We start from the raw sequence: 26,591 nt of genomic DNA on the forward strand, positions 1-26,591 counted from the left end.
TTAGATGTAGTCATTTATTGATTAAAATAATGATACTTAATCAAGTGTTGAAAGGGCATCACACCATACATGATCTATATACATACAGCAACAATAAATGCAAAAAAATAATACAGTTACGATAACTTTACAAATGCTAGTTAATTGAAGAGACAAAAAGTGCAGGTTGAGTGAGTCAAATATAGCTTCACGTTGTATTACTTTACACCAGAAGGATGGGCCATCAAGGGCGCGTGCGGTAGGAGGCGCTGAGAAGTGCCTTGTAAAGCTCAGTGAACCAGGATCATTAATGACACAGACTCTGAGCGCGTTTTAGATCTTTGTCAGTGCACCTTGTTAAAGATCACCCTCTGGCACCGAGCTTGGAAGCTGGTGGTGAGGGTGTATTGGCAACTGCTAGAGCCACGAAACACATGGTTGAACGAACTGCAGCTCCTAGAAAATATGGCAAGCGCTATGGAGTCACCCTGAGATCCCGCGAGCCCATCTCAGCTTGCAGGACTCTGATTGTAAGTTTCAATAATGTGTTAAACCTCCTTCCTTGCGAGTGTCATCTCCGGGCTGCAAGGAGTCCTCTCAAGAGAGTGTGGATGTCTTGGAAGGGAGGCTCCTCTGCTACCTGATGAGGGAAGGATGCCCATGAAAGAGGATGAGTTGGTCGCTGATGGAGTGACCAATGGTCTGGGACTCCTTCCCTCTGTTGGTAGAAGCAGGACCTGAGGTAAGAGCAGGTCATGAGGTAGATCTTTTAAGCACAGGACCAAGCAGAGAATTGGTAGAAAGAAACTCCCATCAAGTGCAGGTCAAAAGAGGGCAGGAGTTCTGAGGTCATGATAGGTGGACATATGAGGAATTCGCATGAGAGGGGTCTCCGATCCTACTTTCTGTGGGATGGTTGGAGGTGGAGTGGTCGGTCCACTGGTAGGAGCAAAGAAACGGATCCAACAGTCAATGCTACTCCTCAAGTTGTGGGTGTTGTCCTCACCTTCTAACCCTCTGGATTAATTGCTCTGCTGCTGTCAAACCAATCCACTGCCTGATATTGAATGTGTCTTATGCCTCCCTTATGCTCTTGAACAACCCCCACTTCCTCCATGGAGGGACACCTGGAAGTTCTTGTCTATACTGCCCCATGCTTGCCATTTTTAAATTGAAATCTCATTAGAAAGAGGGCGATAATCAGAATATCTGTATCCAAATATTGCCGCTTTTCTCACATAGTCCTTATTCCTCGCGAGTGGCATGGAGGGCACGATATACTCATTAGGGCCATGCCCGGTTACATTGTTCTCGGGGTACACTTCACTGCTGGCGTTGTACTTCACCAACCACCGCTCAAATATTCTGCAGAAACATAAGATTGAGTCGTTAGTAGGGTGAGATACATTCACTCATTAGAAGAACTAACACTGAGATGGAGGAGGGGGTTGGGGGCAGTGTCAGTGTTGCCCCTACTCCGCTGCCTGTTTTGCTTTAATCATTTTTGTTTATGGTTTTTACTTAGTAGTTATAACATCTGTATTGCTCTACCAGTCATCCAGACATTTCTAAACTACTGATTGTGACTTACTTGTCGTTGAACGTGTGGTGTAGAAGAAAGATGGGGTCGTTGCTGGCGAGGATGCTCGTGCTCATGGTTCCACCCATGTAGACGTGGAACAAGTTGTGTAGGCTCAGCACGCTTGCGTTCCCGCTGGTTGGATCAGCGAAGCCTGTGGACAGAAGAATGTGATGGACCCTTTAATATGACATGATGAGGAACACATTAGAACACACCGACTCATGAGGAGGGAGAAGGAGCAGTAAATAAAACCATGGGTCCCACTCTGCAACTCTGGGCAATAGCTTGCTTAATCTCCACAATGGCCCCATCAGCGCCGGGGATGCCTGGCTTCACCTTGGAGGTGCCCAGGAGGGACCATCTCACAGGTAAAGCCAGGACGGGTTCCCCAGCGGTATACAGCACCAGGCACTCCGAGATGGAGTAACAGTGCGCTTTACAAGTATACTTACTTACTAACATGGTTATCTAAGTTGCTGTTCACTGCAGCTCAAAGAAGCCATTCACCTGATTTAATTATGATTCATTTCATCATAATTTCTGCTACAAAGACCCTGTCTCATGGAAGTGGGGACAATTATCTTTTAGGAATGTTAAACCAAGTAAAAAGCCACTTGTGAAGTCACACACCTACTATTATAATTTCACACAGCCCTGGAGTGTATGACATTTTCCCAGGGAGAGACTAAAAAAAGAGGGGTTTATTTATGAGCCCTTACGTCACTTTTGCGCCACCGATGGGTCACTTTTTGTGACGCACCAGTGGTGTAACAAATGCGCGATGTTGCGTCATATTTACAAAGTGACGCATCTAGGTAGATGCGTCACTTTGTAAACCCCTGAGCCACATTATATCTGCACCAGGTATAATGTATGCAGGGGGGGTGTTCCGACGAAGAAAGGGTCGTAGAAGTGACGCAGTGAAATCTATGAGATTTCTCTGTGCCGCTTCTAGGACTCAAATGCGTCAATATCTTACGCCTGCCTCACGGCAGGCGTAAGACTGACGCAGGCACATTGAACATGGGACTTGCCCATGGGTAATGACCCATTGCTGGGGTTGCGTTACTTTTGTGACACACTCCAGCACTGCGTAATTTTTGCGGCTACAGATACGTCAGAAATACTGATGTATCTGTAACTCCTTGTGCCTTGATGCGTCATACAGTAAATATGACGCATCTTTGGTGTCGCAAGGAGGGCGCAATGAAAAGTGGAGCATCGCTGTTTTCACGCAGCGATGCATCACTTTTCATAAATGAGGACCCCAGTGTGGCTGATGATGTGGGCCATCATTCAAGGCTTTTCTCAGTCTGTGGTATTGATTGTTTACTTGTGCTTCAATGATTGCACTGGTGGAAGCATACGATTGTGTATTTTGGAGCATCAGCCTTTAAATTGTCCCTGTTTATCACATGGGTGGTTATTAAGCTTGAGGCCAAATTTCTAAATTCTTGTTTATCTTTTCTGCATCCAGGGAACGTACTGGGTACCAAATCAGGGCTTGTCCCTCACCTTCCCTTCTATTGCCCCAAGAGGTGCCTTTAGGCATGGCAGTGAAGCATGGCTTCAACCTCTGCAGCCAATCATGCTCCAGAGTGTCCTCTGGTGCAGCTGTGAGTTATGCCTCATCGGTTGTAGCCCTGGGAACTGTCTCCTCAGGCAGAGGTTCCAAGTAAGCATGGACGTAAAACTCGTTCCGCTCGTGGATTTTGCGGATTTTCGGCAAATTCGCAATCCGCGAACTCTCGCGAACTTGCCGAAAATTCGCAAATCCGTGCGAAGCGGATTTTTTGCTTGGTCGCACTTGCCAACTAGAATACTATACAATTTCGCGGGAGTAAACACTTGCGAACACGTAGATGCGGCGGGCAGCGACAATCTCGCAATAGCGAGATTGCAAAATTTGCAATTTCGCACAAGAATTCCACCAGCAGGCAGCATAAACCTTGAAAATTATGATTTTTATCAGAATTCCTCCTCAGGTTGACATTTGCCTGCACTTTTTTTGCAAGGAGTCCATTTTGGGGTGGGGGGTGGGAGGAAGGAAGTGCCCCACAGTCTCCAACTTCCTGTTCTTGTCCAGCAGGCTCCTCCCAGTGCTTTCTTCATGTGCTGGTCACTTTGATTTGGATCTTGACCTGGAAGGATTACTTTTTGTGGATGCTGCTGGATATTTGGATTTTTGCAAAACTGAAAGCACTCAGCAGGTGCAAAAGTTCAATCTTATCATTAGTATCCATTCCCTGTAGTGCCTGGAAGGATTACCTTTTGTGGATGCTGCTGGATATTTGGATTTTTGCAAAACTGAAAGCACTCAGCAGGTGCAAAAGTTCAATCTTATCATTAGTAACCATTCCCTGTAGTGCTTCCTGAGGGGCCCCTTCAGAGTTCAGTTGCCTACTTGCAACTATTCTATGACCCTGCTCTGACCCTCACAGCAGGCTCAGAGAATAGCTACAAGTATACAACAAAGGTCCTGTTAAAAAAATTACACTGCAACAGAAAGCAATTACAGATAAGGAAGCAGGTGCCAGCCTGGAAGTTCAAATTCAGTGACACAATAATCAGCCCCTAATTCATTCATGTCAGTTGAGGCAGGGAAGGTGTGCTTTTTCCCCCATAATCTACAGTGATGAACTAGAGGGTGGCATGGGTGAGCCAGAGGGTGGCATGGGTGAGCCAGAGGGTGGCAGTGGTGAAACAGAGGGTGGCAGTGGTGAAACAGAGGGTGCTGTGATGACCAGACGTAGAAACAACATGGTCGCGACCGTTGCTACCCGACAAGTAAGTTTGCGTTTGCGAACTGGTAAAAAACCCTTGCGAAAAGGCAGAAACACTTGAGAACACAAAAAAAAAGGAATCCGCAAAATTCGCGAAAGTTCGCGGATTTTGCGGATTGCGAATCCGTAAATACGCAATTTCGCGGATTGCCAATTCGCAAAATCCGCCCATGCTTAGTTCCAAGGTCAGCTGCTGGCCGACACCCTGAGATCTGAGCACTCTCCGTCCACTCACAACATTCACTCTATAGAAATCAGTAAAGACTTAAACATCTGGCTTCAGGCCACCTCCTCCATCAGTCCAACCTTTGATGAGATATGTGAAAGAAGAAGAGAGGCTTCACACACAACCAAGGTATTCGTGAAAGACGGTATTGCACCTACCTTCCAGACAGTTGCGGAAGCTGCGCCTGGCCCTGGAATTGTACGGAGGTCTGTCGTAGTCCTTCCACTGTAGCACATCCTCAACTTGCTTAGCAGAGGGCAGCTGCCTGCCAGCGGGGTCTGCACCAGGGTTTCTGTATATAGGCTCAAACCTGCACTTATCTTCTGCGATTGTGCAATACTTGTCAGGGTAGGGAAACCCGCTGCATATACTCTGAAAATGGTATGGAAATAAGTCAAGTTAGAAGCTGTAAAGTCATATAAAATAGAGGGCTGTATTGCCCGAGGCAGCCCATTTCAGAACTCAGTTTACTTTGTACATGCTATACAATTCCTCCACCCAAAGACTGGTTACTCTAGCATATTGATGCTATGAACACTGGGACCCTGATGGCTCTGGGAACACGCTGAACATGAACTACATGATATGCGTAGAGGTGTTAGGGTGTGGTTCGGGAAGTATGAAGAAATAGGTAGAGTATGAATAGAGCATGAAGAATATAGACATGTTTAACTGCAGCACCCCTGTAGGGCTGGAGAAGATGCTACATCTGGTGATGAGTAGGGGATGCATTCCCATGGAATGCAAGACTGCAAGAGTTTTCAATGGTATGGCAAACTGCTTGTGCATGGCACATGTCCAGAATTGATGCAAAACAGTCTGCAACCGACAGACATGGAATCAAAGCCCAGCTCCAGCCCATACAGGGTCAAAGAAGCAATCGGAGGGCCTGGAGAGGAGCGTGTTCAAAACACCCACCAATACCACTGGTGCGGTTGCTGGCAGAGGTGCTGCACAGTGCCCTGAACATAGAGTGACTAGGGAGTGACCAGAAAGTGTGCATTGCTCTGAATGCACTGAAGTTACAGAAATGACCTGAACTTTGCTTGGTGTTGCGTGCATATGCGTCCTGAGAAATGGAGTCAATCAAATGGATTACATGCAATGGATACATGAGAAGCGCAATGACTGATCATATGCAAGAGATTATCAGCACAGGCCAAGGGAGCAACCATTCAGATGACAAAAGAAAAGTAACTATAGTGCTAACAAAACACAAGAAACAGAAAGCAAAGAGAGCATATTCACATCCATAAGCGATTGGAGTATACTGCAACGTGTTTTTGCATATGGCTGCTGCTTGCAGAAGTTGTGTGAGACACCCTACATAGTGATCAGTTGAAAGTCACTTGCTGCCACAACGGCGGCAGAAGGGAGCATGAAATACAATGCAGCAGTGTTTTTAAAGCCATCACCGCCATCTGACACAGCCAAGAAACAAAACATTGGTGCCAGGTGGACTGTGTGGATTGAAACATTCAATGACTTTATAGAAGCGATTGAGGAGAAGGATGATAGGAAAATCATCAAATATTTGAAATATCTCACAGGTGATGGAGTGAAAGAAGAACTAAAGAAAGCTGCACAGACTGATGCAACATCGTACCGAAAAGTGAAAGAAGTGATGGAAACCACTTTCAATCGAATGCCGAATGTTGACTATGAAAGGTGTGTGTGATAGAGAATGGTCTCTGACCAGCGACGTTGAGGTTTTCAAGATGGCGCTCAGTTGGACGCCCTATCAGGAGAAAGTGGGCAGTCTAGTTCCCCGAGAGGAGCAGGAAACAACATCATCAACGGAGGAGAGAGGAATCGTCGGTTGGCACAGTTGGAGAGAATCACCGGGGGTTTGCGAGGAGGGAGGAAAAGAGAAAGGCGACGGGGAAGACAAGACCAGCGAACGGGCCCGAGACGCGGAAAACTCAGACGAGAGGAGCGGAGGAAATGGCGCGATGGCACCAAGGGAGGATTCCACAACAACCACTGCGTTCGTATCCGGTAGTCCCTCAAAGAAACAGGACATCAGATACCCCCTGCTACGGTCCAAGGTAACCGTAGCCCCAGGCAAGTGACGTGGAGAGAAGGGGGGAGGAGGAGGTTGGGAAAGGGATTGAGGGGACTGTGGTGTAAATAGAGCACTATAATAGGTGTGAGTGTGGTACTTGCCCAAAGATCCTCACTTCCCTTACCCTGCCTCCGAATTCTGACCTTATTGCACTGACCTCGGTGACCCCAGGTTTATTGGTGATGGGGAGCACATGATAGAGCCATAAGTGTAGCAGACTGTCAGTGACAACAGTATCCCTTTTGTTTCTGTTTGCTTTTTAGGAGCACTGGTCCTGATTGCCGTATGGGAGAAGGAAGACTGGAGAAGTCGAAGACAACCTTCCACTAAGGACTGTGTACCTGGCTTATGTAACCCTATTCCTAAATATCATTGAGAGACATTCAACCTGTTTGAGCCTGTTAAGCGTGAATAAAGACGCATATGTTGTGATACTACAACTGACTGACTGATAATTCCGTTAAACCCAATAAGTGAATAGTGACAAACTACTACAGTGAGTTTTCAACAAGGCACAGCAACAGACTGGTAAAACAATCAGTGAAGTTGTTCAAAGACTTGACGCTCTTATTAAACACTGCAAGCTCTGTGACTTTACCGATGAAGAAGCCATGCGCCTCAGAGGTATTGATGGCTGCCTTTCAGATTCTTTTTGAAGGTGCATGTTGAGAGAGACACTCAGTCAAGAAAAAATGCTGAAGGAACAAGCAGATTAACAAGCTGCTGACATGGAAGCAGGGACAGCGAACAAGGAATTAGCATTGATCATGAAATATAAGCACAAGCACAAAATGGATGCACATCCATGAAGGAAACAAAAACTATGCTTCCGGTGTGGATTTTCATTTCCCTAAGAAGGCAAAGGGCCAGCTCTAGGACAAATCTGTAAAGGATGTGGGAAAGAGAATCATTTCATAACTGTGTGTGGAGCTAAAGAAAAGTCAAGTTCATCTGAACCTAAAGGAAAGAGGAACGCGAGATCGAGCCAGAAACACTCTTGCCACACCCACAAGACCAATTATCAACATCAACTACTCCAAGTAGAGGCCAAACAAAGTCAATCATCGTCAAGTTCGTGTATAAGTGTTTTTCAGCGTCACTATCAAAAAGTAGTGAAGAGGATCGAGTTTTTGCTGATGATGATGCCAAAAGACAACATGCACACGTGGGGTTCGCTACTTGTGAAGAAGACCAAAGTCTAGGAAAAGTTCACCATAGAAAATACCAAACTTCATTCCGACATTGTCCCAGAATTACATTGATCATAAACGGCGACCCAATATTATTCATCATTGACAGAGGTTGTTGATTAATATCATGTCAGTGGAAAAATTCAACACCCTCTCACCTGTGCCACACCTCACTCTTTCAGACACAAAAGTATATACCTGGGTTGCTTTTAAACCACTACAAAGCCAAGGATCATTAAGTGTGGCAATGCAACACAAAACAACGTCAGTATGAGCCACCATTCATGTTCTACAAGGTACCTCATCTGCTGTAAGCTGACTCAGTTGTGCCACTGTGGCTGACATGGGGTTAATACCTCTCAACTATGACATCTGTGTTCAGCATGATATTATGAGGCAATTCCTATTGTTTTTTAATGGCTTGGGAAAACATTAAAAAATAAAAGTACAACTTAATATCAACAAAGATGTTTGCCCTGTTGCCAAGCAGAACCATAGAGCCGCTTTTCATTGGCAGATTTGGCAATGCTTTAAAACATGACATCATTGAAGGTTCCACCGGCCACGCCATGGGTTTTGCCCCTAGAAGTGATACCAAAGAAAGACAGTAGTGGAGCCGTGTGCATTGTGTTGATATGCTCCGTCCCAACAGAGCCATGGAGAGGGAGAGACACTCTCTTCGCCAAATAGTGGATATGATCATGGAACTAAATGGACCTGAAGTCTTTTCCCCTCTTGACCTAAACAAAGGGTATCACAAACTTGAGCTATAAGAGAGCTGCAGCAGTATTACCAATTTTCCCGCTCATGTTGGTTTGTTTAGATATAAGCAACTACAACAAGCGCCCACCGCGACTCTCTTTATCCACTAGAGGGGACAGACATGCTCCAGCCCTCACCTGGGGCCATGGCCAGGGTAATCTACAGCATCAGATGGGCCAGGCTGCTCATGTGGTCTTCATACCCGGAGGATGCAGAACACCTCTCATAAGAACCAAAAAAGGAGGCGTGTTATCATTGCCCACAATCCCCTGCAGCATCTGACTGTTATCTACCCGACTTGTTGTTTACCCTACTGAAGGGCTCCAGAGACCCACTGCACGGGCCCATCCTTGCCCGTCAGAGCCTGAAAGAGACTGGGCTGGGTCACCACTCCAACGTCTACTGCACGGCAAAGGACGGCCAAGAGAGCACGCTTTGCTCAATTTACTACGGTAGTAGCTGGGTGTATGTGACGTCATATTGGATCACTAAAAACCCATTTGTTCCCTGAATCTTAAAACTCATCTGTGTTCGCTCCCCCTAGCAGCATAACCAATCTACTCGCTACTAGCGCCTTGATATCCTCTGGGATGAGTGTTGCGCTCTATAAATAAATAAATAAATGTTGAACACTTCGGGGGCCTACTGACTTGTCTATTTGACTTGCAGCGTGTTACCTAGAGTGCGAGAATCTCGTCCCGGTTGGGTTCTTGGGTAGTTCTTGTCTTCAGAGTCTCCTTAGTTCTACCTCACAAGGCTGTTCACACAAATGGGGAAAAGGAAAACTACAGAGAGAGATCCAGGTTCTGCCAAACCGAAAAAGAAAGTGTCTAAAGTTTTGGAAAGTTGTAGTAATCGATCCCAAATGCTATTCTATTCATAAATTAATTGAGACCATGGAGCACTGTGATCTGCAAAGCAAGACTGGAGGGTTTCCACTAAGCTTTCTGTGTCCTGTAACGCCCAGCTCGGGGGTCCTTCATCCCAATCAAAGATGGGTGATTGGAGAACTGGTCACAGCGGAGGGTGGTAGGCAGTCGTCTGGGAGGGGCGTGGAAGCCATAGACTCCTCTGGCTTTGTGCGTTTGTGGGGCTCCTCCGAGGGGCAGATTTACAAGCCCCTTGAGACACTTTTCCCATGTTAAAAGTGGCACAAAAGTGGCACAAGGGGCTTGTAAATCTGCAGCCTTATGTTTTATTTATCCCATCCCTTCTAAACCTCAGATCACCAGTGCATGGAAAATGATGTAAAAAATAAAACATACCTGGTTCTCTGCCACCCAGGCCAAAGGCTGAGATGGGCTTGTGCCATGAGGAGCTCAGTGGCACTGGGAGAGGACAAGTAGAGGGGATGACAAGATTTATCTCTTGGCAAAGGGGGCTTGCCAGGCTGAGGTCCCTCTCAGCTCATCTGCACCTGTGCAAGGCTGATTTTGGGCAGTACGTGAGCCAGTCCATGGTGTATGGGGGCTACTTGTCTCTGGATGGGGGCTTTAATGCAGGCAAAGTCTTCAGTGCACTAGCCAGATGCTTTTAGGTGTTTAATCCAGGCTTGCAGCAAAGAGTGAGTATGCAGCTTGATCTCCAAGGAGTAGGTCAGCGGAGCGGCACACACGAGTCGCTATGGATACTTCACATGCAAGGTGAGGCTCAGATTGCATTCACAGTCCATGCCAACTGGACAGCACGACAGGAACAATTGTTACCTGCCCATTCTAACTGTTTAAACTGTGGCCATGAAGGTTGGAGCAGACTTTTCCACCCAGAGATAACAGAGAGTGGAGCAAGCCTTGTCCTGCTTGTAAAATTAACTATGGGGAGACATTGAGTTTAGGGGGGGCCTCAAACTGGGCCAAAAAGTGGACAATGCACAGTCACTTCCGGGACAAACACATTAATGGCATGGTTGAGGCAGCTGCCCAGACAGAGTTGGCCTTCCAATCTTGCAGCTTGAACCCTCCCCCCTCCTCAAGACCTCCATGTTCTCCCCGCTCCATTGGTGCAGTTGAGAGCTGACAATGAACTCCCTTCCAGGGCTGCTTCCATCACATGACAGGTCAGCCATCCACCAGTATTTAGTAGACAGAGGCAGGTTTCAGGTGTGCAAGGAGTGTGCTTCCCTTCCCAGATCTGACCTGGGAGTTGTAGGAAGACATGCCGGTCCAATCCAACTGTCGTAGGGACCCCGAGCAACAGAAACAAGAAAACTTCACTCACTCAACAGGCATCTGTCCAAGAGGAGTGAGCCAATGGGTTCAAAGTGGATACTCTGTGGGATAAAGAATAATGTAGGAATGTGTCTGCTGCCTGCATCTTGTTGGTGTTATTTGTATTATTGTTAATGTGTGGGCCTCTGCCACATCTTTCCGTTCAGGTTTCTCACATCGTCATCGGAAGACGTATCGTAATACCGATATTACACCGCTACAGTTAGAGAGATGGATAAGTCAGTAGAAAGGCAGGCCAATGGAAATTGCAAAGGTGTTTACAGAAAATGATTTAGCCAGGTGTAGCAGGACTAAAAACTGTCAGATGGAGGAGATGTCCTTTCACAGAAGCACACACGACTTTGAAGAAAAGGAAGATCATGCAACCAAAAGAAGTAGAGAATACTAGAGCTTTGGAGTAGAAAGAGAAAAATGAAATAATCTGAGTAGAGGAGGGATGCAGTCTGAAAACTGAAAGGCAGAGTTGGAGAGTGTTGTGAGGTTCAACCGGGCCTGGGCAAAGTCTCAATTTTAGCTCCATGTTTTAAACTTGACGTCATTTTCTAACGGTGACTTTTTACAAGCTTTGCACTTACACAATAATATACTTGGAAATTAGTCTGCATGCAGTACAATTCCTTGCAAGTATTTTATCATGTTGCCGTTACACTCTATCCCAGGCTAGAAACATTGAACGTGATGTTCTTGCATTTGGTTGGCTGGTTGGAGACAGCTCTAACTCTCAAGACAAACAATCACATCAGCTCTGCAACTGGAACGGTTCTTATATTATGTAAACTGCCTCTGTGCCGCGTTTTGGTAGAGGAACACTTCCGCTGGGATTGTCCTGGAACGATGTGCACTGTGACTGAGTTTTATCCCTGCTCTCTATAGCCTCCATCCTGCAAAGGATGATAGCCTGCTCTACATAAGATCAGCTTCTTAACATATCATACACGTATAGGGGGTTAGATTGTCCCACGAGATCTGGCAGAAGGTACTCCCAGCATGCTCTCGCTTGCGTACGTAGTGTTGGATATTAGTATAAATATATTTATATAATCACATTATCACACAACAATGTTAAAATGGTTGAACTGTTTATTTTTTTCCCCATTCTTGTGATGCTGGCTACAGTGCTTTTTTTCATTTTACTAATAATTCCTGCTCACACTTTGTATACAAGAATATGATTGTTTCAATAAATGTCTGAAAAGCCAATTCACATTGTTCTTGTGTCTCCCTTTGGCATGCCTGAATAACAACAAAAGGGTAGATCTGTTTCCACGATTTCCTTAGGGAATTAGAGTGGTCATGTTCTGAGGTTGCAGATACCATCTGGTACTCTCATAAGGTTACAGATTCATATAGCACACTGTGAACGAGCTAAAAATTGGGACGACAGACTCTGATGATATGTGTGGAGTCAGTCCCTATATTCTGATGATTATGTTGTCAGATGCACATTCCTACTTAATTTGTGGGAGGGTGTATGAGAAGAGACTACAAGTAATGTAAAGCTCTACCAAAGAGGAAAGATAGGGAGGTGCGATGCCATGGACATATAGAAACAATGAGGAATTGAAACTGAAGGGATAGTGGAACCCCACAAAGGCATATGTGGTAAGGAAAATGAGAACTAGAGGTGAGTTCCAAGAGAAATTGCAAATCAGAGTTAAAGAGTTAGAGAAGTAAGTAAATAGGCAGGAATGTATAACACTATGGAAGAACAGTATTAAGACAGGAGAGGAGGATAACACTATGAAAGCACAGTATTAAGACAGGAGAGGATAACACTATGAAAGCACAGTATTAAGACAGGAGAGGATAACACTATGAAAGCACAGTATTAAGACAGGAGAGGATAACACTATAAAAAGCACAGTATTAAGACAAGAGAGGATAACACTTTGAAAGAACAGTATGAAGCCAGGAGAGGATAACACTATGAAAGCACAGTATTAAGACAGGAGAGAATAACACTATGAAAGCACAGTATTAAGACAGGAGAGGATAACACTATGAAAGAACAGTATGAAGACAGGAGAGGATAACACTATGAAAGCACAGTATGAAGACAGGAGAGGATAACACTATGAAAGCACAGTATTAAGACAGGAGAGGATAACACTATGAAAGAACAGTATTAAGACAGGAGAGGAGGATAACACTATGAAAGCACAGTATGAAGACAGGAGAGGATAACACTATGAAAGCACAGTATTAAGACAGGAGAGGATAACACTATGAAAGCACAGTATGAATACAGGAGAGGATAAGACTATGAAAACACAGTATGAATACAGGAGAGGATAACACTAAGGAAGAACAATATTAGGACAGGAGAGGATAACACTATGAAAGCACAGTATGAATACAGGAGAGGATAACACTAAGGAAGAACAGTATGAAGACAGGAGAGGATAACACTATGAAAGCACAGTATTAAGACAGGAGAGGATAACACTATGAAAGCACAGTATGAATACAGGAGAGGATAACACTAAGGAAGAACAGTATGAAGACAGGAGAGGATAACACTATGAAAGCACAGTATTAAGACAGGAGAGGATAACACTATGAAAGCACAGTATTAAGACAGGAGAGGATAACACTATGAAAGAACAGTATGAAGACAGGAGAGGATAACACTATGAAAGCACAGTATGAATACAGGAGAGGATAACACTAAGGAAGAACAGTATGAAGACAGGAGAGGATAACACTATGAAAGCACAGTATTAAGACAGGAGAGGATAACACTATGAAAGCACAGTATGAATACAGGAGAGGATAACACTAAGGAAGAACAGTATTTACGCAGGAAATATTGAGAATTAGTCATTTGGTGGATGCAAAGCTAAGGAAAGAATGGATATTAAAGAGGATGTATAGTTGGTGGTGACATGAATAGGGGACAGTAGAAATATGCAAATGACTGGAATAGGTAAAAAACATGAAATAATACTTTCATAAATAGATTAGGGGAAACAGATGAAAGAGAAAAACTGAGAATTGTTGCCATCGTGATGAGAGAAGAGGTTAAAGAGGTTGAAAGATGTGATTACCCTAGCCCTGGGGCATCCTAAAACAGAGTAGGAGGGAAGGAGAAAAAGAATAGGAGCAGGAAACAGAATAGGTGCAACAAGAAAGGAAGAGGACGAAGAAAGAGCTGAGCCAGAGAAGCCAAAAAAACAGAGGTAGAAAGCAGATTAGAGTGGCTGCGTGTATTAAAAGTGGCAGGATTGTCTATAAGAATATAAAGAGAAGAGAGTTTAGAGTGACAAGCGGTCTGAAGGATGTTAGTTAAGGTAAGAAGACCTGGCCTCAACCTGTACAGCAGAGAAGGAATGCAAGGATGGGAGTCCAGAAACATGGAGAGCTGACAATGCACAGCACAGTCGAGATGGAGGGTGGGAAGAGATAAAGGTCACAGGTTAGAGGGCACTGAGAGACCAGCAGAGTATTGTTTAAAAGAGGCATTATGGCAGTATGCTTGAAGGAAAGTGGAAAAGAACAAGAAGGAATAGAGAAGTTAAAGAGAGCAGATATAACAAGACAAGTGCCTCGAGCTCATAGATAAGAGAATCTGAGGCAGGATAAGAGGAAGCGCTCATGAGGCGGGCCATTTTAAAAAGAAGACAAGTTCAATGTGTCAGTGGCATATACCTTTCCTTATTCATGCCTTTGGACCCCCTTAAAGCACACATTATCTTTTTCTCCTCATGATTTATGTATATTTTACAATGCATGGTTTGTTTGATCTTGGGTATACCATTTACAGGTATTGAGAGTAGAACTATGCCTTCCTATAGGGCATATATTCACACACTATGAGGCATATTAACAGGGAACAGGGAAAATGAACGCTAAGGACGCTTAGCTTTATTTTTTTTAACGCCCGCTATCGCTGGATAATATCGCCTGGTTAACGCTTTATAAACAACGCTAACCACCTAGGCGATAAAAAAATCCCACAATAGCAGCATTTTGGGAGGTTATCGCTGGTAATGCAGCGATAATACTACAAGGATAGGGATATCCTTGTTGATAGCCCATGATAGATTTAGCCATGTAATCCACCTCCCATTGGATTACATGGCTACGTCTAAAAATTAGCAGACGTATAAAAGCAGCGTTAACCGTGGTTAGCGCTGATTTTTTTGTCTCTAACAGGGTTAGCATGAAGCTTGATAATAGGAGAAATGTCGCATAGCGACATTTCTCCTATTATTTTTCTCTGGAACGCCCACTTTGCATCTCATTAGAGATGCAGAGGGAAGCGTAGGGAAAAAGGGTGCTAACATGCGAATTTGCATGTTAGCACCTTGTTGTTGATAGGGCGATATTTATATCTCTTCTTCTTTGGCTTTTAAAGCCAAAAAAGCAGAGATAAAGCCCTTGTTAAGATGTCCCTATGCTGTTTAGGAAGAAACTCAATAACCTTAGACCATTGTGTTCCGGAATGGCCCCTCGCGGCGGGATGCCTGACTTTCACCTTGTGGATACCCTGCTATCTCACAGGGGAATACCAGGAAGGGTTCCCTAAGCAAGCGCCGGGAAACCCACTGCGGGTAGCTGTGCGCTATATAAGCTCAACTACATTTACATTTACAATGGACATGTTTCTATTCCAAACTCGCATCATCGGCGACAAGGTTTGTTTTTCTCATAATAATGCAGAGAAATAGTATTTAAAGTCTGAGGGAGATCCTTTCAGAAGCCTTCCAGAAGCAGCATCTATTCCATAACCCTCTGTGCCAAGGCCACACACTGGCGCGTGCTGACCTTATCTACATGCTCCTCGAAACAACAGCTACCTCACATAAACTAAGACTGGCCTTGCTTCTGAGCAGGCTGCAGACTGAAAAAACACTGAACTATGAGCAGGAATGGCTTTAAGCCATATAGGGAGCTTTTCTTGAAAGATATTGGTGTTAATGTAGACATTGGAAAATAGGGGATTCCATAATAAATTTCATCTAAAGATTGCCCCTAGTAGGCATGCTTTCTAATTTTCATTATACTTAAATTTATTGTATTTGTATTTGTTTATTGTTTCAATTAATTAAAATTGTTACCAAAAAGAAAAAGGCTGGCTGGAGAACACTCCGTCCAGGCACTTTTTGAGCATAAATAAAACATGATCATTTCATTTAACGAAACTGTTAGTAATATATAAGACATATTTGTTTCTGGTGATTGCTAATTTAAGAAAAAAGGGGGACCGCAAGATTAAAACTACAGTTTGTCTCTAGTCATTGACAGAGTCATTATGTAATAGTTCTTTCACCTTGTGGGCACATTTCGCTAATCTTGCTAGTTCAATTGGGATCTCCAGCTTAAAAATAAGTTTCATGGCATCTAAGCAAGTGCGTATCCCATATTTTAAAAACAAGGTTTTCAGTAAAGTGCCGCGTGCGTAATTCAAACGGTGACATATACAGACCATGTGTACCATGGATTCCTCATACTGGTGACATAATCTGCAAGTAGTGACATCCTCTAATGTTTTCCAACGGCTGTTGATGTCTTTTATTGGGAGTACCATCAATCTCACTGACAAAATTTGCTTTAAAATTGACTTATTCAGGGCAGGGTTAAATGTATTGTTTTTATTTTACTTACTAACATTTTTGTGTCTTCTTTTTCATATACTCTACACTAAAACTGGTATTTATTTTCAAATATGAAAGCCTTTTTATTATACATTATAGTGTGAATTTCTTGTGTGTGGGCATCCTTCAGTGAAAGATGTTCCAGGAACTCACAATAAATAAAATATATTTCTGACTGCCTCTGCCAGGATTTGATCTTTAGCCGATGTCCAGAATCTCCTGGTATCTTGTGGGAGATGGATGGGTCACAGCCTATCTTTTTCTCCTGTTCAAGTTGGTGAGTTGATTTAAACCTCTACTTGCCAAAGGAACATTAAGGGCCAGATGTAGGAGCCAAAATACCGGTCGGTAACGGCCGATTTCGGCCGTTACCGACCAGTATTTAAGAATTGGCATGTAGGGGGCATATGTTACCGATTCTGTAAATTTACCGAATCGGTAAATTTACCGAATCGATAAAACACCGAATCGGTATTTTTACCAATTCGGAAACTTTCAGATGTAGGTGGGACTCTTCAGAGTCCCAAAGGACTTACAGAATCGGTATTTTACCACCCAATCCAATTGGGGGGTAAAATACCGAATCCAGGAGTGCATGCACACCTATGCCATGTGACAGACAGACATGCCCTTAGGGCATGTCTGTGTGCCACATGGCACACATGCCTGTATTCGGGGTGCTAGAGGGTGTCAAAGTGACACTCCCTGCACCCTTGCTGAAATCGGTATTTACCGATTTGGAAAATACTGATTCGGTATTTCCCATTGACCTCTATGGGCTTCACAGCCCATAGGAATCAATAGGAAATACCGATTCGGTAAATACCGAATTTTAAAGAAGCGGTAATTCAATTACCGATTCTTCCTACATCTCCCTCCTTCATATTCACCGATTCATAAATACCGAATCGGTAAAATTCGGTATTTATGAATCGTAAATTCAGATTACCTACATCTAGCCCTTAGACTCTACTGGACCAAATACAGCTGAACCTGTAAAAATGTATCAGCAGATGGGAAAGAATAAGGAAATGGATTAGTTCTGGCTGAGAGAGCTCTAGGGTGTGCTTTCAAGTCACACTCTTTCATCTTCTAGCCCCTGGGAGATGTGGGTCATGAAGATTGTGTACATTTGGTTGGTGAATTTTGCATGTGTAAATCTACCATCCTCTGCTTCCCTGAGTAATGGGCTGCCTCTCGATGGCAGGAAACACCAGTGGCAAGTTGTGAAGCTAACGAGCTACATAATTAACTTCCTTTATGGTACAAGATGACTTTCAAGTGATTCCTACTAACTAAAACATGATCAAGAGGCACTTGTGTGTTGTAGTCTCTTCCTCCTGCTTCCTGACTCTTCACATACTCTGTAAGATCTTCACATGGCTTCCTGTCAACATCAGATGAGGTGTAACTCAAGCCCTAGTCACCAGTTGGCTGGACGTCGGCACCGTACTCTACGTAGGAATCACCTTGCACCTCCTGAAGGGACTACAGACCACACAGAAGATTCAGCAGCCAGACTCATCCTCGACCTCCCCAAACAGACCCACACCACTCCACTGCCTCACCGTTCAGAAGAGATGTCAATTTAAAATGCTGATCAACACCTACAAGGCCTTTCACAATCAAGAACCAGCTTACATCAGCCACTGCATGGACTTCCACCAACTATTGAGACACGTGTGCGCCTCTTTCCTCTCTCTCCATCACATCCACCAAAGCAACAGTGTAGGGTGCTTCTTCTCCTACCTCCTGGCGAAAGCCTGGAACAACCTCCCGCTTTACCTACGGACCGCATCCTCTCCTCTAGAATTCAGGAAAGGTCTCAAGACCTGGTTGTTCAACCGAAACCCCTTTGCAGCTACGTCCCCAGCGCCTGAATACCCTCACGGGGGATTAGCCACTCTCTATAAATCCTGTTTAATTCATTGATTGATTGATCGGCATTCTTCCTATAAAAATGTATCAGAAAATGAGAGAGAATAAGGAAATAAAATCAGTTCTGGCTGACAGGACTCTATTGCATGCTTACGGATGTGTGTCATTACAACACGGTCTTTACAACACGCTACCTTTACGACGCAGTCATCACAACGCAAGTCATTAAAACGACTTACGCTAGAGGTGCTGGATTTAGGAATAGTATGATTTACTATTCCAACTACAGCCTACGTAACAGTAGGGAAGGTGGCGGAACAGTAAATCATACTATTCTTTAGTATAAAGCGCCATCCAGCGCAAGTCGTTGTAACGACTTGCGTTGTGATGGCTGCGTCGTAAAGGTAGCGCGGTGTAAAGATTGCGTTGTAATGGTTGTCTCCCATGCTTACGAGTGACACTGTTCCATCTTCTAGACCATGGGTGATGTGGGCCATGAAAATTATGAACATTTACTTGGTGAATTTTAAATAGGTTGGAATCATTTTTATCCATGTCACACATCAATGGTAACTGTTAAAATGCTTCAACAAAGCACTGAGAGTACAGAAATAGAGTCAGACAGTGCTCCTTTAGGGTGTGCTTACAAGTGACACTCTCCCATTCTATAGCCCTGGGTGATGTGGGTCATGAAGATCAATTTGGTTTGTAAATTGATAAATATGTTGGAGCCATTTTTTCCAAGTAATGTAATCCTGTGCCCTCCAGAGTATAGGGGCTGCCTATCAGTTGTAGATCACATCAGTGGTAAGTGATGAAGCCATCTAGAGACATACTTAACCTCCTTTATAATGCAAGATACGTTTCTAGAGATTCCTATGAGCTGAAATATGATCAATCGTGTATTGCACTGGAGGAGTATTGGGGTGATTCCCTCACATGAACAACAGTGAAGAGAACCATCCCATTGTAGGCACATGTTGTTTTACCTACTTTGTACCCCCTTCTATTATACAGGACTTTGCTGCTTTGCAGACCAGTGCTCACATTAATGGACACATACAGACATCATGGAACATTTCTAAACAAACAGGCAGAGTTGTGTATTTACCTTCCAATTGGCGAAGTACGAGGTAGAAGTCAGCAACCCCTGGGAATCGCTCTTGCCCATCATGTCGTCCGTGCAGATGCTGCACGTCTTGCCGTCCATGCTCCAGTCGTAGTACGGAAGGGCAAAATCATCGTCATGGGTCAGAAGCTGTAGTTCCCTCTCAAAAAAGAGGAGGTACCACCGATGCCAAGGAAGGAAGTTGGGGCCTACATGAGCAAGGTTTACTGTATCATCAAGCACATTATTTTCCAGGAATGGTGCAACGGGGTAAGTATGCATCCAGACAAAGACATCATACACTGTGGCTTCTATGAAGTGGAAGGTGTTTCTGTCATATCTGTTGCCGCTGATAAGGATTTTAAATCTTGCACTCGTTTTCAACTTTGCAAGGCTTAGATAGCTGAAAAAGGTCATTCTCTCTTGACGAGAGAGCTCACGGATTTCCCTCCTGATGAGGGTCTTCTTCTCAGTGCACGTGTCTCCACAGATGCCAAACTTACATTCTCCACAGTCAAACCCCCAGTAGTTTCCATTGCAGACACAAACACTGTCATAGTACTCATGCGGCCAGTCCAAGCGGTCATCGTTGGTCTCAGTATAGCTCCTCTTCTCTGAATAGGTCCGGGTCATCAACTTGCAACGTCCTCTTCCTGAGTCTACCCCACACATGCTGCCGTCCTTCCATTTAGGGCAACAGCGCCTTTCCTTCAGGGCCTGGTCAGTAGTGCAGGCAGTAGGGAACTGCCCCAGGACCCCACTAAGGAACACAGGGAGCAGCACAAGAGAGACCAGCATGGTTTCCACAGATCTTTGATGATCTAGGGTCTGCCTGTGGAAGGAAAGAAATGAAATGAATGACATGTTAGCCTGATATGGGGAGCATGATTTCAAAAAGTTATATGAGCATAGCAGAGGACATTAGCACAACAACAGCATCAGCTTCATAAATACAACTATTGCGCCAACAGTAGGAACTGATCTGAGAAGCCTGATTCTCCTACTTCTGCATGCTTTGACCTGAGTTGTTTCTTTTATTGAATTCATGGCATTAATTACCTATGTCTTTTGGTAGGACACCATCTAATCATCATGAGTGTACATGGACTTGTGTGCTGAGAATCAGAAACCAGGAGAAAAAGTAGAATAGTGAAGTCTGTGAAGAATAAAATGAGTCTGGATAAAGAGTCAATAAGACATCTGAGATGAGAAGTCCCTGGTGGGAACCAGAAGGGGAAGCAAAGCTCCTCCACATAGAGTCAGACGTGGGAAGAAATACAAAGAAAACTGAGCATCTCTAAATCTGCCATCTTCTTCCTGTAATGTTTTCAATGCCTTCTAGTCTTGCTCCTCCTCCATATATCCGCATCTGTTGGCTTGTTTAGGTTCCTATATTCAGATCCCATCCTCAGGTTTGGAGTCTCCACTCCCTCAGAGCTGGAATCAGATCCTGCAATCTGTTTCCTTATTGATATTATTAAACTCTTGGCTGTTGAAGGTTAAATTATCAGAAACCCCCTTTGATCTGCATCTGTCACACTCTGTGTACTATGGGTCCCACCCTCAGACTAATCTCTTTTTTAATATCAAGGAGCACTGGTTCCTTGAGGCTGTGAGTACCTCAGACCCTCTCCAGTGTGTACCCTCCAATCACCCCTCTGGAATCCTACTCCAAGGTCCATCTGCTGGCCCATACTGAAGATCCCCAGTTCTCAGATTCATCGCGACCCTCTGTGGTCTGCACACTTCCTTCCCACCAACACACTGGTAAGTGAAGTCCATCCCCAAGGCTTGTCTCCTCCACTCCATCAGAGATCTCCAACATCTCTCGGCTTTGATCACCTTTTCTCAGTCTAACGAATGTCTGTTTTAGTAGGTGTCTTTAAAGTACTGAATATTAGTGCAGCACCCACCACACAGACTCAGCCCTGCTCAAGAGCTTTCCAGTATGTGCAGATAAAGATAATTTGGCACATACTTGTTGAGTTGTGTTTCTTTGTATGATAGAATGTTGTAATTTAGAAGCAGGAAGTGCATCTCACATCTTCTGGTTTCAGAGTCCGGATTAACAGATAAGATCACACCTCAATGCTGGTTTGGCACCTGCCGCAGGCAAAAAGCAGGCAACCTCATTGACTTTTCCCAGCAACTGTTCTCATTTTGTACAGCTGTGTTTTTTTTTTAATACAAAATGTAATAGATTTTTCACATTTCCAGTCAGCCATGGTTTCCTCGCTTGGAGTGCATGCGCTTCCAGAGTTACCACCTAAATGGGACTCCTCCCTCTTCAGGGACTTCTCCTGGGTGGAAGGCAGGGAACTCCTTCCATCTTTGATACTAATGACAAACTGTGCAGTGAGTGTACACATAAAGCATGCATGCCACATGCTGCCCTTCCTCAGGAGAAGAAGCAGCTGAGGAGGATAGAAGTAGGTTCCCTTTTCCCCCCACAATACCTGGCACATGCCTGTTGCGTCCCAGCGAGAGGTACGGGACAGACTCTCAGGTAAGAGATGGAAGCAGGCAGCAGCAGGTGAGCGGAGGATGGCATGGTGTGCCAGCACCCCAGGGTAGAGTCAGGAGGAGCACTGGAGGTGACCAAAGCCACCCATCAGCCTCTACAAAGCAGTCTAGAGAGTCACCAACAGAGCAGGCTAGCTCTCTGGGAATATAAACAAGGAATGAACAGAAATACTAGTTGCAGCAATAGCCCCACTGAGCACACAGCACTGTTTTCAGTGTGTGGAGCCACTACACAACATCTGAAGGATACACACTATCACCAAACCAGAGACCTGTGAGAAACATGGAAAACAAAGGGCACGTGTCACCACCCACCAAACTTGCACAGAGACCTCTGGAGCTGATCATGGACCCACTAATCTACCTTGCCACTCATATGTGCAATGTGGCTGTTCCAAGGAAGCTCACAGGATAGTGTTAACACAGAAATGACTCTAATGATTCAGCTGTGAAGCTCCCTAACCAGACAAAGGTTCGCTCTCATGTGGAGGTGTCTCTGCTTCCTGAAAAGAGAGAGGGGGTGTATTTTCAAAATAGAGAGGTGGAGATTGTGTGTGTGTTTGTCTCACAACAGATACCTTTGACTAATTTGAAAGATAGAATAATAGTCCTACTTCCCCCTTTAACTGATAACCTTACAACAGAGGAACTCACAGCACCTCAGCCATCCTTGACCAGTTGGATCCTCGGAAAGTAAAACAATCCGAAACACTCCCTCCAGATTTTGGTTCAATAAAGACTTGAACTCTGAAAGTAGACAACTTAGAGCTGCCAAAAGGCTCTAGTGAACAAAACCATCCATAGCCGATCTTCACCAGCTCAGAGAGGAACACAGAAATTTATAAAAATACATAGTAAAAGAAAAATCCACTTTCTTCCACAGAGCACAAGACAAGGCAAAACAAACACCCCAAAGAACTGTTTAATGTAATTAACCAAAAAACCTTGAAACCAGGAGGCAATAATCCACATGTCACTAAGGAATGTGGTGAAACATTTGTAAAATTCTTTAATGATAAAACCACAAAGATTTAACTCTTCTTAGATCTGCGCATTTGGCCATCTACAGGAATCTCTCCAATCACTTAGGAGAGAATTGAGACATTATCGATACGCTCAGACTCACACGGAGCCACCTCTTTACATGAGCCCCCAGATTATAATACAATCACAGAATACCTCACAACTCCCAGGAGCTGGAAGACATTCAACCGAATCACGGAGGAGGACATCTCAATGATGATTATGAAAGCCCTCCTCTCACCTAGCAGACCCTCTCCTAGCTTCTCTAACGCAGAGTCTTAACCACTCCCTAACATCTCTATGGACAAAGATAGTAAACAGTCCCCTAAAGCAATGGGGTTGCCCGATTGCCTGAAACATGTACAAGGCACCCTATTACTGAAAAAAAAGTGCTGAAAGAGGTGACCTCAACATCTTCAGGCCCAGCTACAACCTCCCTTTTGTGGCTAACAGTCTTGAGAATTGCATTCTTCCCCAACTCAACCAGCACATTGACACCAACAATCTTCTTGACCCACTCCAATCAGGCTTTAGGAAAGGCCGTAGCACAGGAACTGTCATCTTAAAAATTGTAGATGGCTTACACATACTTCTGAATATGAATAAATGCTGTCTTCCCTTACGCTGTCACCTATCAGCCGCCTTTGAGGCATTTGATCACAAGCTCTTTTTAGAGTCCCTCCTGAGAATAATCAGCGTAGATGTGTGGTTTTTAAATGACTTACCTCATACCTACACAACCACTTTCAACAAACAAAAAATAAACAAATTGACCTCCAATACTGACCAAAGGCTCAGTCCTCTCACCTAAACTCTTCAGTATCTACATGGGATCCCTCATCATCATACTCAAACAAACTGATATCCAATACCACCTCTATGCAGATAACGCTCGGCTCTATCCAGAAATATTCTCCATAGATGACTTGCGAAGGTTAAATGACACTGTTCAAAAATCCCAAACTGGCTATCCCACAATCACCTGAAACTCAACCAAGACAAGACAGAAATCATTGTCCAAGAGTCAGACCATCCAGGTCCAAGAATGGCCAAACACACTTGAAACTTTTAATTGCAAATTGACTTTGGCTGACTCCGTTAAACCGCTAAGAATCACCCAGGACGCGAGTCGAAACATGAACCCACGGATAAAGAATACCACAAAGAGTGTATTCTACAATGTAATCCTCCTACATAAAATCAAGCCTTTCATCCCTACAAATGATCTTAAACATGCCATACAAGCGATGGCTCTTTTACGACTGGACTACGAAATGCCACCCTCACTTGAACCACAAATTCACACTTGGCTCCCTTAAGAGCCACACTAAATGCAGCAGCAAGGATGATTACTGGGGTCAAGAGATATGAACACATCTACCCAGCCCTGAACAATCCAAAGAGGCTCCCGATCAAAGCCACATGCTGTTTCAAAACTGCCTGCCTCGCCCACAAAGTCGTCCACACCAAAGAACCAGCCTCCCATGCATCCTAACTCACAAAGGCAGGCCAGTCGAGAAATCTAAGAAGCACCAACACCCGACTTTTCATCCACCCAAAAAACATAAACAAAAAGCGCTGGCACGCTGTATCTCGGGCACTGATCCCAGATTCTGGAACTCCCTCTCAGTACACATCCGAACAAACCCCTCCTTCATAAGCTTCTAAAGACAATTAAAAGTTATTCACCTCAATAGGTAACTAAATCCCTAAGGCTCCAACATCTCCCACTCAATGAGAGTCCCTACCTGGATTATATATCATCTTTAGTGTTTCTCTCTAGGATATGATCTGATCCGACTCTCAATAAGCTTTCGTTTTGTACTCGGAGGGGCATATTTACAAAGGATTGCCTTAGGGCTGCCCTATGCCGATTGGAAAGGGCAGGAATGCACAATATTTACAAGATGCTGTGTATTCCTGCCCTTGCTGCGTGCGACGGCAAACAATTTCCAGCCAGGCGCCAACAGAGGCACTCTTGTAAATTAGTACCAGGGCGTCTGTGTTGTGGGCGGATTGTGTTTCTGCAGGAAGAGACATCTTCTTGCACCAAAACAATCACAAGAGGGGTTATCCTTGTTCAATATGTCCTGCAGAATGCAGCACATGTGGAAAGAGGAAAAACCAAGGATAAATGTGAACATTTCTCCTTGTTACTCCTGCTCTAGGGAGGCCCAGGTTTACGAGATATTGTAAATCTGGGGCTGTGTCAAGGTCCATGGGTGTTGCGTGGGAACAACGACCACAACACCCATGGAACACCTCTTCGACTCAGAGGAAGGCAATGGCTTAACCCATATCTACAAGGCCATGTAAAGTTATGCAGGGTAGCTTTGCGTGGCCTTGTAGATGAGGTTAAGCCCTATGCACCACCAGAACGTCACAAAAAGTAACGTTCCCGCTGCACATAGAGCTTGTATATTTTATTTATTTATTTATTTAATGCATTTTTATAAAGCGTGGACTTTACCCGAAGGTGTCAGAGTGCTGTACTATAGAACCAGTTAAGTTACATGAGAGAACTGTTGCAGGAACAGAACAAGCAAAAATAGCAGGCCATAGAATCGGAGCGACGTAGGCAAAAGGCACACAATGTCAAGCACAGCAAGCACAGATGGTACAAGAAAAAATAAGAATAAATATGACAAATTATACAATGACTAAAGAACTTCCTGGCGAACAATAGCAGGCCATAGAATCAAAACAACGCAGGCAAAAGGAACACAATATCAAACGCAGCAAGCACAGGATGTACAAACAAAAATGAAAATATTTGTGACAAATTTACAATGACTAAAGAACTTCCTGGTGGGGTCTGAGAAGGAGAACTCTGCCATGACCATATCTGTATATGTGTCTAATACCCCAGGGTCTTGCCAATTCTATATTAAACTCTTTCAATGAATACATAAACAGGTCTAACAATGCCTTTGTGTCCTTGAGCTCAATGTCAGGAAAGGGCTGCACAATGGACCTTCCAGCACACACAGCAGACACCACTGCACAACTCATCCTGGACTTCCCCCGACACAGCCACATCTCCGGACACCTGAGAGACCTGCACTGGCTCCCGTCAGCAAGAAAATCACGTTCTGACTCCTCACCCACGCACACGAGGCTCTCCACGACCTGGGCCCCAGCTACCTCAACAACTGCCTGACCTTCTACACTCCCACCCGCCAGCTACGATCGTCCAGCCACGCACTCGCCACCGTACCACGCATCCGCAGAGCCACCATGGGAGGAAGATCCTTCTCCTACCTAGCAGCCAAGACCTGGAACTCCCTCCCCATCCACCTCCGTCTGACCCAAGACCACCTCTCCTTCAGGAAGCAACTCAAGACCTGGCTGTTCGAGCAGTAGCGGACCCCTCTCCCCCAAGCGTCTTGAGACCCTCTGGGTGAGTAGCGCGCTATACAAATTTCTTGATTGATTGATTGATTGCCCTGCAGGACCTAGCACCCTGGTCCCTGGGAGAACAGATTCCTGCCCTGTACTGTACCTTTGTGCTCAGGCTGAGCTATCTACAGCCGATGAAGTCCACCTCCTCACTCTCCAACCTTCTTCAGCAGGTGCTGGGAGTCTGCAGACAGACACATATTTATAGGGCTTTCACAGCATGGGGAATTAGTCTTGAAGAATGGGGT

General features: G+C 44.6%; 1 protein-coding gene across 1 annotated transcript; it reads right to left on the bottom strand.

Moving 5' to 3' along the window:
* On the bottom strand, positions 1-26,591 carry LOC144773651 (tyrosinase-like). The gene is made up of 5 exons (XM_078658800.1): positions 26,447-26,591; positions 19,402-20,230; positions 4,729-4,942; positions 1,571-1,712; positions 1-1,344 (listed from the first exon to the last, which is right to left on the bottom strand). The coding sequence occupies exons 2-5, from the start codon at positions 20,194-20,196 to the stop codon at positions 1,146-1,148; spliced, it is 1,350 nt and encodes a 449-aa protein (XP_078514926.1). The 5' UTR covers positions 20,197-20,230; positions 26,447-26,591; the 3' UTR covers positions 1-1,145.

This window comes from Lissotriton helveticus, chromosome 8 (assembly GCF_964261635.1).
Source record: "Lissotriton helveticus chromosome 8, aLisHel1.1, whole genome shotgun sequence".
In the NCBI taxonomy this organism is placed as follows: domain Eukaryota; kingdom Metazoa; phylum Chordata; class Amphibia; order Caudata; family Salamandridae; genus Lissotriton; species Lissotriton helveticus.